We start from the raw sequence: 15,483 nt of genomic DNA, 5'->3' as shown, positions 1-15,483 counted from the left end.
GTTTTCACAATTTCATTTACAACCTTATGCTCGAGGTAGTAAAGCGTTCAATTTTCAGCAGCAACGTCAAACGTTTACTATTCTCTGGCATTACAGCGACGCACCTTACGGTTTGAAGCGGTTCCATAGATCGTAAGACTCATGTTCTGGAATGGATTCGAACACACAAGTCAGTTAGCATACGGTTCTTTTTTGGTAGAAAGCGGCCAGTATCATTCGACGTTACGGATTGGGCGTCGATGAAAACTTAGAAGGTAGGCTAGCGGGAATATGTTGACTGTGGATCGCAGTGGGACATGCCTTCAGTCGCACCGCGCACTTGCTGGCGTGAGGACGGACTCAGAGCTAGGTTACGCGTGAAATGGCGCGAACTTTGCGATGACACGCGAACTTTGATACGCAACGAACGTTACTTAAAAATACAAAGTAGTGATCAGTTGATAGCTGAAAAAGTAACTTTTGTAATTAAAAGTAATAAAATATTAGTGTGTAAAGTAATCCAGTTGTAAATAAAACCTCGTCAGTTACATTAGAGGTATGTTTTGACGTTTTATTAATTTTTGCTTATATAAAAATATATAGTTTTGTTAATATTAAATTTTCATTTCACGTTTACTAATAACAGCTATAACATGTTCATAAATGAATACAAAACAGCTTCCCGTAAGCAGCAATGCAAGCGTAAAACTCCTGTTTACTGCAGTGTAAACTCTGTGTTTATTAGCAGTTCGTATCTGCTATTTAGCAGATTAAACATGCTATTTACATTAGTAAATTAAATCACACAATAATTTATTAAATGTGCTATTTACTAGCATATCAAATCTGCTGTTTACTTACACATCAAATCTGCTGTTTACCGGCAGTGTAAAAGGTCTGCTTACTAGCAGATCAAACTTGCTGTATAATAGCAGTGTAAATTTCCAGTTTAAACTTGCTATATACTAGTAGATCAAATCTGCTATTCACTGGCACAGTAGAATTTCTATTTAATAGCAGATCTAATCTGCTGTTTACTGGTAGAATAAAAGTTCTGTTTAATAGAAATCAAAACTACTGTTCTTACAAGTCGTTGAAACTTACTTTTTACTAGCAGCTCAAACTTGCTATTCACTAACAGCGCAAATATGCTATTTGCTGGCACTGTACGCAAGGGTACAAAAAATTAAAACAACCGCTCACGAAATTGCACTGCACACGCAGAGTTCCGGATTCGGTCCTCGACGACGCAAACATCTACATATTAAATATAGATATCTGTTCCGAGTCTGCAGAAATTGTACGTATTTACGTAATGCATTCGTAGTACCTACGTCTGAGGGGATCTTATGCTGGGGTTAACTTTTATTAAAATATTAAGTGATAGTTAACCTAATTACTCTGGCATTATAACAGAAATAGATATTATGAAAATGCGATATTTTACTATGTCCATATCAGTATTTCATACGGGATATGCTGAATACAGTGAACACACAATAAAGGTACCTCATACGTATACGTCAGCACCATTTTAATCACATTGATGGTTTAAAGCAGGTTTTAATTTCCTTGCGAGCTACGAGCCATCTGTCGCACAGTAATGTAGCCGCGAAATATTGTACGTCTGTATTGTTCTTTTTTCCTACGTTCTTATCTTCAGAACTCATTACTTACACCACTGCGTCTTGAGGCGAGATGTAATTGCAGTTTCGAACGTACTGTACTGAAAAGTATACTTGAATCAGCGAAGTTTTAGTCTATAAAATAGGGGCTTTAATTATTGGATCAATGTGCCCTATGATCGTAATTAAGCAAAAAAGAAAACATATGAATTTTGACGATTATTTTTTATTTTTATGATAATACTAAACTATGACAATAGATTCCGAATATAAAAATAAAAAATCGGTTGAGAGAAAAAAGTGAAAAAGATTTTTAACTATTTTATCATTGCCTATTTATCTACAGAGAAATTGTAATAAACAAACTTACGCACACGTAGAAGCGCACAACGCTAATCCAAAATTTATCAATCGCGGCCATCAATTTAAACAGAGCGGCACTGAAAAATTCCCTGTGGGAAATAATATTCGGGCAAATGAAAATTCCGACCGATGCATTTGAAATCGCGAGCCGCGCGGAGGCTTTAATTCCCTTGACTGTTGCGAATCGGCGCATGTTTTTTCATTAAAACGCATTCAATACGACGACGACGTGGCTTTGAAAAAGCGAACCTTTTCAAAAATATTTCCCTGACATTCCACTATGCAATGTTCCCGTTCTATTCAGACCTCACAGAATAAAGTTATTGACATTTTTATCTTGTTTTACGTTGCTTCCGCCTCCTTTCTGCTTATAAAGGTTAGGGTTAAACAGCGTTAACCCCATTCATTATTTAAATCAACTTTACAGTATTTATTACGTTTTATGCATTATATTTTAACTTGTGTTTACGTTTACCTGCCTACCTACCTGTCGTTTACCTACGGAATTATATAGAATTACGGAATATTTTATACAATGATAATAGGTAATAGATATGAACTAATTGCATCTATTAACGCAACCCCATTTTTTTGTTTACTTATACCATCATCACCTTTTATTTTCGTTATTATACGAAAAAAGTACATAATTTTATATTCATACTAGCTGACCCGGCAAACGTTGTGTTGCCATCCAAATAAAAAAATGTTAAGGGTGAACAACCCGTATCACCTAGGGGTATGAAAAATAGATAGTAGCCGATTCTCAGACCTACTGAATATGCATATAAAATTTGGTGAAAATCGGTAGAGCCATTTCGGAGGAGTACGGTAACTAACATTGTAACCCGAGAATTTTATTTATAAGATGATCCTTCATATTTAATTTATTTTATGTGAACTAAATACATATCCCTGAACGCACACTCGCATGCATTTTTATTTTAAAATAATGGTATTATTTCTACGTCAACAGTATTTTAACAAAGTTTTTATCACTTTCGTTTTCATTAAAAGTTAGCTAATAAAGGCTGTTACGGAAACAATTCAATTGAGCAGTTGGAAAACCGCAACAATTTCAAACTTTGTCAAAGGTTGATAAATTAATAAATCAATTATCCCTTTGCCTTTTTTAGACTTTTACCTAAAACCTTTATCTTTTTCATGAATGACGTAGGTACATGATTTAAAATCCAATATTAGTCGTAAGTTACAAAATCTCTCAATTTTTTATAAAAACCCGATTGCATAAATATATAGTCCAATTAACTTCCACATTTTAGACGAAACCATCATCATCAACATTATTGTACCACTGGTGGGCACGGGTCTACTCAGTCGGGTCGAGTGAGAAGGAATTAATTTAGAAGAGACCAACGACATCTCAAATGCAAACAATCCATCAAGGCCTTTGGACTATATGACGTGTCTAAAAATTAAACATTTAATCTAAATATATATAACTCAAAGGTGACTGACTGACATAGTGATCTATCAACGCACAGCCCAAATCATTGGACGGATCGGGCTGAAATTTGGCATGCAGGTTGATGTTATGACGTAGGCATCCGCTAAGAAAGGATTTTGATAAATTCTACCCCCAAGGGGATAAAATAGGGGATGAAAATATTACTTCGTAACGCGGGCGAAGCCGCGAGCAAAAGCTCGTTAAGCATAAAAACATTACCTTCCGCAATTGGGTAGCTTATACTTCAATGTTATACTAATTCCACTGAATGTATAAACGGATTGATTCTATTACTCAAAACACTATTCGCATGATGGACTGTGTTTATTGTGCAATGCTGGATACAGTCCATTCCATAACAATAGATAGTTCTGTTTTCGTTTCTTTTTTTAAATTGCATTTTTAAAATTGTAACCCATGTGCGCTTAATTTTAAAGGATTAATGAGTGAATAGTGATTCATTACTGCCTTGTAAAAATAACATATAAAAAAGAAAAAAGATGTAGACTGGAATTTGCTTACTAGGATTAGAATATAATTAGCTTTTAAATTTCTTGCAGTTGCGTGTAAAATAAAGTTTCCTCAACAATTATAACACTCCTACAATTAAGACCAATGTAGTGTAACATCTTATAATACGCTAAATACAATCCATACTGAGAGTACGGATTGATGGATTACTACACTCGAAAATCATTATACTTCCTCCTAGAGTAGCCACATAAAAACAAAAGACGGTCGTTTCTCAATATTTTTAGTTAAAGTCACGTTCGGATCCCGTAATAAATTAAGAAAAATAATTATTGTAACCATAGATTACTAAAGATTACTCACTCCTAACAAGAAAATTTACCCAGTTTTTAGAATTGAAATAGTTGCGTAAAAAAGTTTTGCCACGTCTCCGTGCTAAAATGCCCCTAAAATATTTTAAATAATTATTTATTTTTTACGTAAATTACGCAGTATTAGTTATTTATTTGTAAATTTTCTCTAAAAATGTTTTTATTTGTCAAGAATTCAGCTTACTAAAATAAGCCGTTTGTGGCTTCATCAATTTCAAGGCGGCGAAGTATCTTTACTAATCTATGATTGTAACTGACAACCTTTTTTCAACCACCTGACCGTCATAGCGAGAACACTAAATATAAATCGTGTGCTAATAATGCAGAACCCCGTAGTCAAAGTACAAAATGTCCGCCTGACCTGTCTGTGGATTCGAACTTCGGACCACCAGATCTAGAGGCCGAGTTTCATTTCATTTGAGATTGATGATTTGATTACCTACGTATTGCATATTTATGTCTGGCTACTGTAAACTAAACTACATGGTCTTCATGTTATAAAAATCTCATCGTGGTGAGAACGAACATTTCCCTCTTGCAGTAGGATGCATATTAATTTGTTTCATTGCGGATTGGTGGATCTAGGTTACTGGCAATCCAGTTTGGAGTTTTTAACTGCACTGAATGACCGGGGTAAGGTAAAGTTAAACGAGTATTTCAGGTTTTACTAGCCTTGCATTGCGAAGAAATTGTACCAAAAAGTCAAATATTATTTATTCTATAATTAAAAAAGCATACTACTTAAAATGAAAAACCAACGAAACTACTCAAACCTTGTGTAAGTCACATGTATTAATTAGAAAATTATTATAAAAAGGACGTCGATTTCTTAAAAATATAGCCTACTTATGTCTTTCCTATAATTTAGATAAGCCGTTTAAATTACAAGGCGTGCCGAAAAATGAGGCTTACACACATACGCTCAAAAGCCATTTCTTCCTCATCAGGTAACAAACGAGTAACTGACTGTATAAATAAATTACATATGCCGCCTTGAAATTAAAATAAGTTCTTCTTCTTAGTCGTTCCTTCATGACTGAAGTTCGTGCCTGCTTTGGAAGTCTTTTATGCAGGTGTGCTGCATAAAAGACTTCCAAAGCAGAAGTTAAAGATATATTATTGAATTTTTGTAATTTTGATGTATCCAGTATTATTCGCGTAACCAAGACAAAATTAACGATACCCTAGTCGTTGAAACCCGTCAAACCGTTAAGGCTATAGAGAAAGCAGAAGAATTAGACAAAAAAATACCGTCGTAGGCGGTTACAAAGTTCACCCTAAAGTTTCCGTATTAAGCAATCCGTAATCAACGTTAAGATTTCATTTTATCTATCGTAATTATAATCCTCGGGTTGCGTTCTAGCGGTTTCGTTCAACCACTGACACCCTCACCTCTCCATTACTTCGCCGTAGCAGGGTTAACGACCAGATCGCGTGCCACACTCCTTCACGCTTATTTATACGATGCGAACAAACCTAGGACCCGACATTCAAGTGTTACAACATACGGCGACCTATCAAATTTCCATTATCAGCGGGCTCGTAAGACTATGCCTTTTTCAGACGGAATTCTGGTTGTTGTTGCTTTAAGTTACCGAGCAACAATCTATTATTTTAAGTATGATTGTAGATTTAAAATTTCGTAGAAGTGGCGTGTTTTGGGATTATTATGAAATGTTTTTGAAGGGAAAACGCGTCGGGGTTAGACAAAAGAGGCACCATCGTCATACGTATTTCTGCTTGATAACAGCGGTGTTAAGGGTTTCTCTTTTCTGATTTCTGATTTGAATAGTAAGCATATGTATCCGAGTCATTGTAACTTAATCCTTAGTGGTAGCAACACATCCAAAGCCGACCTTAGGTAGGAGTCGAATTTTAAAGATCGATCAAATTATTTGTTAAGGTGACAGAAACATTATAAACAGAACTCTGTACTGCGTTTTAATTAAGTAATACGAGAATGATACTTGTATAATTTCAAGAATATTTCAGTACGTAGGACGTTTTAGTTTCCAATTGTATCTGCGTATTAAATTTATATTCACAAAAACTGTAAACACAATAAGTAAATCAACCATAACTATAGCTGTGCAATGTCCATTTGAAAAACTGAATTCATGAAAAATACTCATATCATTCATTGTTTAGCCTGTCGCGTATTGCGAAAGAACATAAAAATCCATTTTATTTTTCAATTCATATGACAGCCTAAAACATAACTCTTATAAAATGCTACCACCTGATACCACAAAGTCATTGGAACATCAAATAAAATGCACACAGGCCGGCACACATATTTTATTCCTTGAAATGTGAAATGAATAGTTTATGCGGCGTCCAATGTAAACCGAATAAGAGATTTAATAGTGTACAGCATGTTTTTCAAAGTTTTCACGACCCTGAAGGTGGTAGAACCCTTTGTGGTTCGACTCCGGCGGCACCACCGCTACACCTATTTCTACCTAATAACAGCAGTGTTAGGCGCTGCTGTGTTCCGTTTTGAAGGGTGTGGTAAGGGAGAAAGACTTTTCCGAGGCGTTCCAACTTAGTCCTCAGGGGTAGCGGCGCATCTGTGGCCGACCGAATATATAATCCTATCTGGGGTTGATTACAGATGTCCATGGGCGGTAGTAGCCACTTACCACCAGGTGGACTGCACGCTCGTCTGCTACTCCTATATTATAAAAGAAAAAAAACCTACTGGGGGTCATAGTTTCTTAACACGTTGATCGCCAAGTCTCTCTAAAAGGTATGTCCGCTAAAAAGGTTTATTAAATGACATTTTGTAGGATCTTAATCATGTTTAACCACTTTTAACGACGTTTTAATTTATAAGAATAAATAAAAACGTTGTGGAGATTACTTATGAGTAGCATAATAGAACACAGGCTAGAAACAGTGAACAGTAGGGTGTTGCGAAATACTTTTACATTCTAAGGGGATCGAACCATGAAAAGGTTGAAAAACACTAGTATCCCGAAATAAAATATGCGACGATGCGTGTTTCGATCGGTGTATGAATTACTTATAAATATCAGCCACAAATGAAATGACTTGTTGCGGCTCATTTATAATTTTGGTCTTTTTGTGTTACCGGCATGCGTCATACTTTTGATAATAATATGAATAATGACCGTAGAGTTTAAAACATTTCTTAAGGTAAGAGATTAGTTGTTGAATACCCGATTTACATACTTTTTGTTCTCAATTAAGTCTTTTTGAGTATGAATAGCGACCGAAATACAAAAGTACTGAATTGGAACATGAGTATAGTTTAATTATAGTACAGTATTTAGGTGTTAATATAATTTTATCATTACTAATTTGATACTATTTTTTGCGCGTAGAAACTACTAGAGAAACATGAGATTAATAAGGACCAAGGGAATTGCAGTGCCAACCATGTAAATACTTATATCACATACACACCTTTAAAAACGTCTTAGATGTCCTTTAACTCCTTCTTATAAAGATACGCACCTTTATAGGAGTCCCTTTTTAACATTTTTATTCATGGATCGTGAGAAAGAATATGAAATTTCATTTCAATTTTTCTTGTAAGGTATCTATTGATAAGAAGAGTTCAATTTCATACAACTGTTATCTCTGTTGAAATAAAGTTTTAAAATTCAATAATTGTAACATATGTACGTATTACAATACATAATTGTAATACATACATACAATACATACAATAATTGTAACATATGTATTTATTTCATGATGAAGTGAACGTTTATTTAGAGAGACAGCAGTTAATTTGGAGCTTATATCATACAATAGATAGCTTGCACTTCGTATTGTAATAGAATTCCTAATGAATTTCTAATTAAGTGCTACGTGTCTACCCTATCAAGCTAGTGAGAAATGGTAATTGAATGGTGCACGATTTAATCAGATGGAGCAATTCGATGTAGGTCGATGCGTTCTGCGTGGTACGAATAATGGGAATTTGGTATGTTTTGATTTAAAATTCTATTGAATGTGACAGACGCGTGACAGAGAGCGTACGGTGCCTAATTGAAGCTAATGGGATGAGGATTTTGCTAAAAATACGTTGTTTTCATTTGTAGTGAAACAAAATATAAAAAGTAGACTATTTGGTATGGGTGACGAAATTAAAATACTGTTGTTACTTCTTAGGGAGTTAATACACGACCGATAGCTCTCTTCGACGACCGTCGGCGATTGCAACTGTCGTGGCTAGTCGCCAGCGACTGCCGAAATCGCCAACGACTATCAGTGACAGTCACCGACACAAAGTATCGCTTGTGTATAAGTCTAATGTCGCTCATGTTTAACTGTCCATACTGCTCCATTGCTGGGAAAATGACTCTGAATACAAAACCCAACCCTTATCATAGTCTACTTGAGTCAATCGTGAACTTAGAGTCTTCACATTCCTTTACATTATTGCTATGAAATGTGTTATTTCAGGTAAAAAAAACTTAACTTTAGTTAAGATTTAATCGAATAAGCTGATCCTACTTTGATCCTGAGGTTACATTTATAATCTTTCCTTGTTTTAGATCCGAGAATGGAGCGCTTGAAGCGGATAACATCTAGCTGTGCCCGACTACATTGACTTAACAGATTTTATATAATGAAAAAGTTAAAGGACGACGAATGTGCAACAGTGAAGTTGTAAAGTGTTTCCAATGTCGGGCCCGGAAGAAAGCTCGTAGACAATGCACAGCCTCCTCAGAGCGGCTATAGCTTCAGCCCTATTGACGGTTTTCTATTCCATTGCAGGTAAGAATTAGAACTATTACATTATACCACTGCCATGCATTTTTAAGTCCCGTATCCATAATATGAGTTTTTACGTTTTTACAAAAATGACTGTTTTTCTATTTGTTTACGTATATCCCATACATTTTCAATCAGTTCTGATACAGTCCGCTAGGGGCGCTAATTGGAAATGTATGGACAAATAGGTAAACAAATACAAAATCAGTCATTTTTGTAAAAACTCCTACTAAGGGTATTGTGGAGTAGAAAAGTATCGGCTTCAGATAAAACCCTTGTTCTATATAGAATTCGTTACAGATGTCCATGACCACGTAGCACATACCATCCGATGGACAGCATGCTACTTGTAAATAAACTCTAATGTAGTAAACATTATGAATACATGTATAAACAGAAGTATTACAATATAATTTATACGAAGTAAGATATAACAACAGTTTATGTTAATTTGTTTGTTGAAGCGCTACGTCAATACTTAATTAAAAGGAAGTAAATAAGCCGTAACAGTTTATTAATGTACCCTTTATATCATATTCAGTTCCATCGCGAAGAGAGCAAAGTTATTCATCTTGACGCAGAAGGAATCAAATAATACTATTTCTATTTCTCTGCAAGTTTAGTGAAGTTGCGAATAAATTAATGCTTTCTCGGGTTTAGCGGTTATTGCTTACTTTGTTTACAGATGTCCGGCTTAGAAACAAGTTCAAAATATGTTAAATTGCATAAAAATGTAATACACTCAGTGAATCTTATTGTGTTTCTATATTTAGTACTTGAGACGCTAGCAAAGTTAAAGCAGATGGAATTCATAATACTGCTTTTATTTCTCTGCAAGTTCATATCCGCAGTGAAGGTACGAAGAAACTAATGCTTTCTCGGGTTTAGCAGTTATTGTTATTATTACAGATAGAATCTGCGGCAGCCATCAGTCCGGCTAAGAATATGTTCCTGACGCAATTTAAATACACGTCAAATCATACAAAATGTATAGAAGCGCATTGATAGTTAAAATATTATCTAAATACGTTGTGCTATTATATGTGTAACAAGCTAGCAAAAAATTTTTTTTTAGACAATAGGTATAATGCTACTTTTATTTCTCTGCAAGTTCACATCCGCAGTGAAGCTACGAAGAAATTAATGCTTTCTCGGGTTTAGCGGTTATTGCACATGCTGTTTATATATAGGATCTGCGGCGGTCATCAGTAAGAATATGTGTCTGCGGCAATTTGAATACGCGTCAAATCACACAAAAAGTTTAGAAGCGCATTAATAGTTAAAATATTATCTAAAAACTTTGTGCTATGTTTAAGAAGCTAGCAAAATGTTTTTTTCTTTGGACAATAGGTATAATACTACTTTTATTTCTCTGCAAGTTCACATCCGCAGTGAAGCTATGAAGAAATTAATGCTTTCTCGGGTTTAGCGGTTATTGCACATGCTGTTTATAGATAGGATCTGCGGCGGCTATCAGCCCTGAAAAAGATATGTGTCTGACGCAATTTATATACACGTCAAACCACACAACAAGTTTAGAAGTGCATTAATAGTTAAAATATTATCTTAATACGTTGTGCTATGTTTAAGAAGCTAGCAAAATATTTTTTCTTTAGACAATAGGTATAACACTACTTTTATTTCTCTGCAAGTTCACATCCGCAGTGAAGCTACGAAGAAATTAATGCTTTCTCGGGTTTAGCGGTTATTGCTCACGCTGTTTACAGATAGGATCTGCGGCGGCCATCAGTCCTGCTAAGTGTCCGAGTCCGAAAGAGCCATTAAATAAAGATTTACATTTTTTCCAACAACGCTACGGCGGTGATTTACGGATAGTTAGGTATACGTTTGGTTTGTGTTTGCGAGGAAATAAACACAATTTTTATTGTCATTTGCGGAGTGATTTTTTAATGTTGATGATTTCAAGCGAATAGTTTGACCTTTTGACATGAGTATATAATCGAGCACTTCATATTTTTAAAAGAGCGATAATATTTAGTGTCTACCGATATTTACGATCATTTTATTTTATCTGCTGCCAAGAAATCAATAATTGGTTCAAATTATACAAGTACAAAAATAAGAAAATACCTAACTCATGCGCTATATTGAAAATAAATTAAGCAGTGTTATGTTTGTAACGTAATGTTTGTAACGTAACCATGTAAGCGAAAAAATCAGGAAAAAAATTATGACTATTTCGTCTGAGAAATTAATATTTTATAAAAAGTTTTTAGATTAAGGTATTTAAAGTAGATCATTATCAACCCATCAGTGACGCATTGGTTGATATAAGACTACATTCAGATTATGTTTAGTGTACATAGTGTATTTACATTTAAGTTAGTTCAACAACTAATTGAAGATCCAGCCGTGTTTGCGAACAATTAATAAATTAGTTGAAGCGTTTAACGCTCAAATATATTGGGTTCATCGTTTGCCAGTTAGCGAAGGAACTACAAAGCGAAGTGAGGCGTCAGTGGAGGCCGGAAACAGCTGTGCCGGTAGCGTGCTGTTTACCAATTTATCACTAAGCTGATTATATATAGGCTCTTTCCTGCGACGTGTTTTATGATCTTGTTTGCTCTCTCTATTGTTTCACTCTATTTACACCCCTTTTAAATAAGACAAAGGTGCGGATTTTCTGAGCATAAGTCATAATATTTATGGCTTTCAACTGGGTGTTTCAGTGAAGTGTTGTGTAATTGTTGTACTATTAACTACGCGTTGAAATTTGCACAAGATAATATGAAATATAAACACCTATAATGTGGTAACAATTAATTATAAAACGTAGATGGTATCAGAGAGTGGCATTAACTAATTGTTATTCTATTTCATGGTTCTTCTCTCAGAATAAGAAGGGTTATGACTGTAATCCATCAACTTAGCCATTACTGATTAAAAGCAGTAGATATAGTTCCCTACAAATTTCTCAAAGGTGTGTCACCTTTTCAGAGAACTCACGTTTTGTTACAATTATTTAAATTCGTGGTCTTAGCAAGTGATTGTAATATTTGTAATTCTACTAAGATTTCATTACTAATTTCCCTATTGCTCAAATTAATGTACATTTATATTCTTAACGCATAGCTGTACTTTATTACTACTACTGATTTTTGATAGATTACCATAAAATAATTAACAAAAAATTGGTTTGTTTCTTCAAGCGATCGAATAACTACAAATTGTTGTCACCATATTTTAATTTACAAAGCTTAAACTTATCTTTAAATACTGCACAATGTTGGCTAGAATTAATATATTCATAGATACAATAACTTGATTTCATGTCCAGAAATGTCTTAAGGTCAAATGTACGAAATAGTAACGCTTCAGGCATTTATCAAGTTCATTTTTGGCCACTCGACGCAAATGGCTCTATTTTGTTTTGGTACTAACCTCAAACCCTACTTCTAACCCATCATTATACCAACACCTTTGTTTTGGGGCGTTTACGTGGCTTACGAGGTCAGAATTTCGAGACCGGAAGAAACCAAAATATCACGTATTGTTCCTGTTGCGTGTCATTTGAGCTTTTCGTAAAAACGTCAAAGTGTTCTTTTATAAATTATGTGAATGTACACTAAAATGTGACCGTCTATAATGAACATCAGACCAAAATACTGCTCTGTTTCCTTTGAAAGATATAGATTGTACTATAAAAATATCCTGAATGAAAACAGTGCAAAAAAGCTTAGTGAATTTAAAGTGATCTAGGACTAGGTATCATTGATACAAAATGAATCATATATACATATTGCATACGATTAACTATATAATTGTATATTATTGTTATGTTCTATTGAAATGTGCAATAATGAATATTCTATCTATCTATACATATTATCTGAACCCTTTAAAACTAATTTTAATACTGCAATGAGTTTATTTAATATCAGAGGAGCATATAAACTAAGATACAGCTCTAGCTAGCGAGGTTATTAAAGCATTTATTCACATCATATAAGTACCTAAATTAAATAAACAAAAGTTGCTATATTGTAGTTTCTTTCAAAGTCGCGGACAGTTAAGACTTTAGTAAAAAACGTGAAAATACAAGTCAAACAAACTTAGCATCTGGCGAATTAGACGAAAGCTTCGAATGAATAGCCATTGTACATCCACGGCATAAGTATGAAAAATAAATTGCATAAAAGTAAACAAGTGTGACAAAAGCCGCGCCACAAATTGTGTTTTCAGTGGCGCAGGTGGCGTGGCCTTAAGCTCTACGGCCGAATCCGTATGCGGATTTAATTTAACTTTGCTCCGCTGGATATTGTCCTTGCACTAAAATTTGAAATATTATTTCTAGTTAATGTAAGCATTACAGCCTTGCCCTAGGTGGAGTAAGCGGAGTCCATATTTTCTTAAATTTAATTTCATCAAATTTAGCTTTCTTTTTTGTTTATCGTACCAAATTTCAGGGCAAATATACAGCGTCATCCTAAAAATAAATCAACAAACTGAACATCTGGCCAGTTAGACATAAGCTTTGAATGAATAGCCATATATTGTATGTACATCCGTAGCATAAGCATTAAAAATAAATTGCATAAAAGTAAAAAAGTGTGACAAAAGCCGCGCCACAAACTGTGTTTTCAGTGGCGCAGGTGGCGTGGCCTTAAGCTCTACAGCCGAATCCGTATGCGGATTCGATATTGTCCTTGCACTAAAATTTCAAATATTATTTTTAGTTAATGTAACCATTGCAGCCCGTACTGGATGGAAGGTATTTAACTAAGTTTAAGTTACTATTTTCAATTTCGTTCAGTTTATATTATTTTTGATTTAAAAAGTAAAGTCTTTTCTTATTCAGAGAGAAGGTAACTTGAAATAATTTAAGTATTAAAATCAGTTTCAGTTCTAGTTGTTTTCTTGATAAATGATAACAGATATCGCTACAAAGTTATTACTTCATGTTGTACAAAATAAGGATAATTCCAAAAAAAATATACATTACAGAAATACACTGCACAACCAATCTATTACCATCAACCAACATGTATACGCAACACCGTCTTAAAATAAACTTGTAACGTTAAAACAAGCGAGGTAAGTTAAGAACAACTTATCCGTAAAGGAGCTTCAGCAAATTGTTCTGTAGAACAACATGTCTGTACACACGTGCACACAAAAACAAATTGCATAAAAGTAAACAGGAGTCATAGGAGCCGCGCCACAAATTGTTCGAGGGCACAGGTGGCGTCGCTATAAGCTGCGACGGCCCACACCGAATCCGTATGCGACTTTAATTTAACTTTGCTTCGCTGTTCTTGCACTGAAATTTGAATTATTATTTATTTTAAGTTCTGTTCCTAGTAGAACAAGAAAAAATGATGTAACTTAAAATTCAATGTTTCAATCAATTTGTACAAGAACTATGTAATGTAAACATGAATTGTAACATTATTTATCTGTTCTGTTTTTGATATGTGATATTAGATTTAGATACATCTTTAACACATTTAAAATAACTTTTTTGTAGTGTCTAAAATAAAGACGTATTAATAAAATATATTGCGGATAGAAATGTCATAACAATATTTCTTAACCTTGACGCATAGCATGAGTAACAGCGTTTGAAAATAAACGTGTAACGTGCAAATAAAACAAAGAACATAACTTAAGAACAACTTATCAGTAAAGAAGCTCCGACAAATTGTTCTGTAGAACAACACACGTGCACACAAAAACAAATTGCATAAAAGTAAACAGGAGTCATAGAAGCCGTGCCACAAATTGTTCGAGGGCACAGGTGGCGTCGCTATAAGCTGCGACGGCCCACACCGAATCCGTATGCGACTTTAATTTAACTTTGCTTCGCCGTTCTTGCACTGAAATTTGAATTATTATTTATTTTAAGTTCTGTTCCTAGTAGAAAAAGAAATATGATGTAACTTAAAATTAAATGTTTCAATCAATTATTTACAAGAACTATGTAATGTAAACATGAATTGTAACACTGTTTATCTGTTCTGTTTTTGATATGTGATATTAGATTTAGATAGCTCTTAACTCATTCAAAGTAGCTATTTTGTAGTGTATAAAGTAAAGACGTATTAAAAAATAAATGGCGGATAGAAATGTCATAACAATATTTCATAACCTTGACGAATAGCATGAGTAACAGCCTTTAAAAATAAACATGTAACGTTAAAACAAGCGAGGTAACATAAGGACAACTTATCAGTTAAGGAGCTCCAACAAATTGTACCGTAGAACAACACACGTGCACACAAAAACAAATTGCATAAAAGTAAACAGGAGTCATAGGAGCCGCGCCACAAATTGTTCGAGGGCACAGGTGGCGTCGCTATAAGCTGCGACGGCCCACACCGAATCCGTATGCGACTTTAATTTAACTTTGCTTCGCTGTTCTTGCACTAAAATTTGAATTATTATTTATTTCGAGTTAGACTTAAGTTCTGTTAAGCAAACGTACACTCAGACTGAG

The 15,483-nt window shown here is 34.4% G+C and overlaps 1 protein-coding gene across 1 annotated transcript in view; it reads left to right on the top strand.

The window, feature by feature from the left end:
* The first annotated feature begins 303 nt into the window (after nucleotides 1–303).
* Nucleotides 304–15,483, top strand: part of LOC140751722 (carbonic anhydrase-related protein 10) — a 55,405-nt gene continuing 40,225 nt past the window's right edge. The window contains exons 1-2 of the mRNA XM_073085754.1: nucleotides 304–535; nucleotides 8,807–9,029. Of these exons, the coding sequence (XP_072941855.1) occupies nucleotides 8,966–9,029 (64 nt within the window). The 5' untranslated portion in view covers nucleotides 304–535; nucleotides 8,807–8,965. The remainder of the gene's footprint in view (nucleotides 536–8,806; nucleotides 9,030–15,483) is intronic.

The sequence above is a fragment of the Epargyreus clarus genome, unplaced genomic scaffold, assembly GCF_041222505.1.
Source record: "Epargyreus clarus isolate Ecla_fem2 unplaced genomic scaffold, WU_Ecla_fem_2.2 ptg000023l, whole genome shotgun sequence".
Classification (NCBI taxonomy): Eukaryota; Metazoa; Arthropoda; class Insecta; order Lepidoptera; family Hesperiidae; genus Epargyreus; species Epargyreus clarus.
The sequence above is the reverse complement of the archived record's forward strand: the minus strand, read 5'-3'. Positions and strand labels throughout refer to the sequence as shown.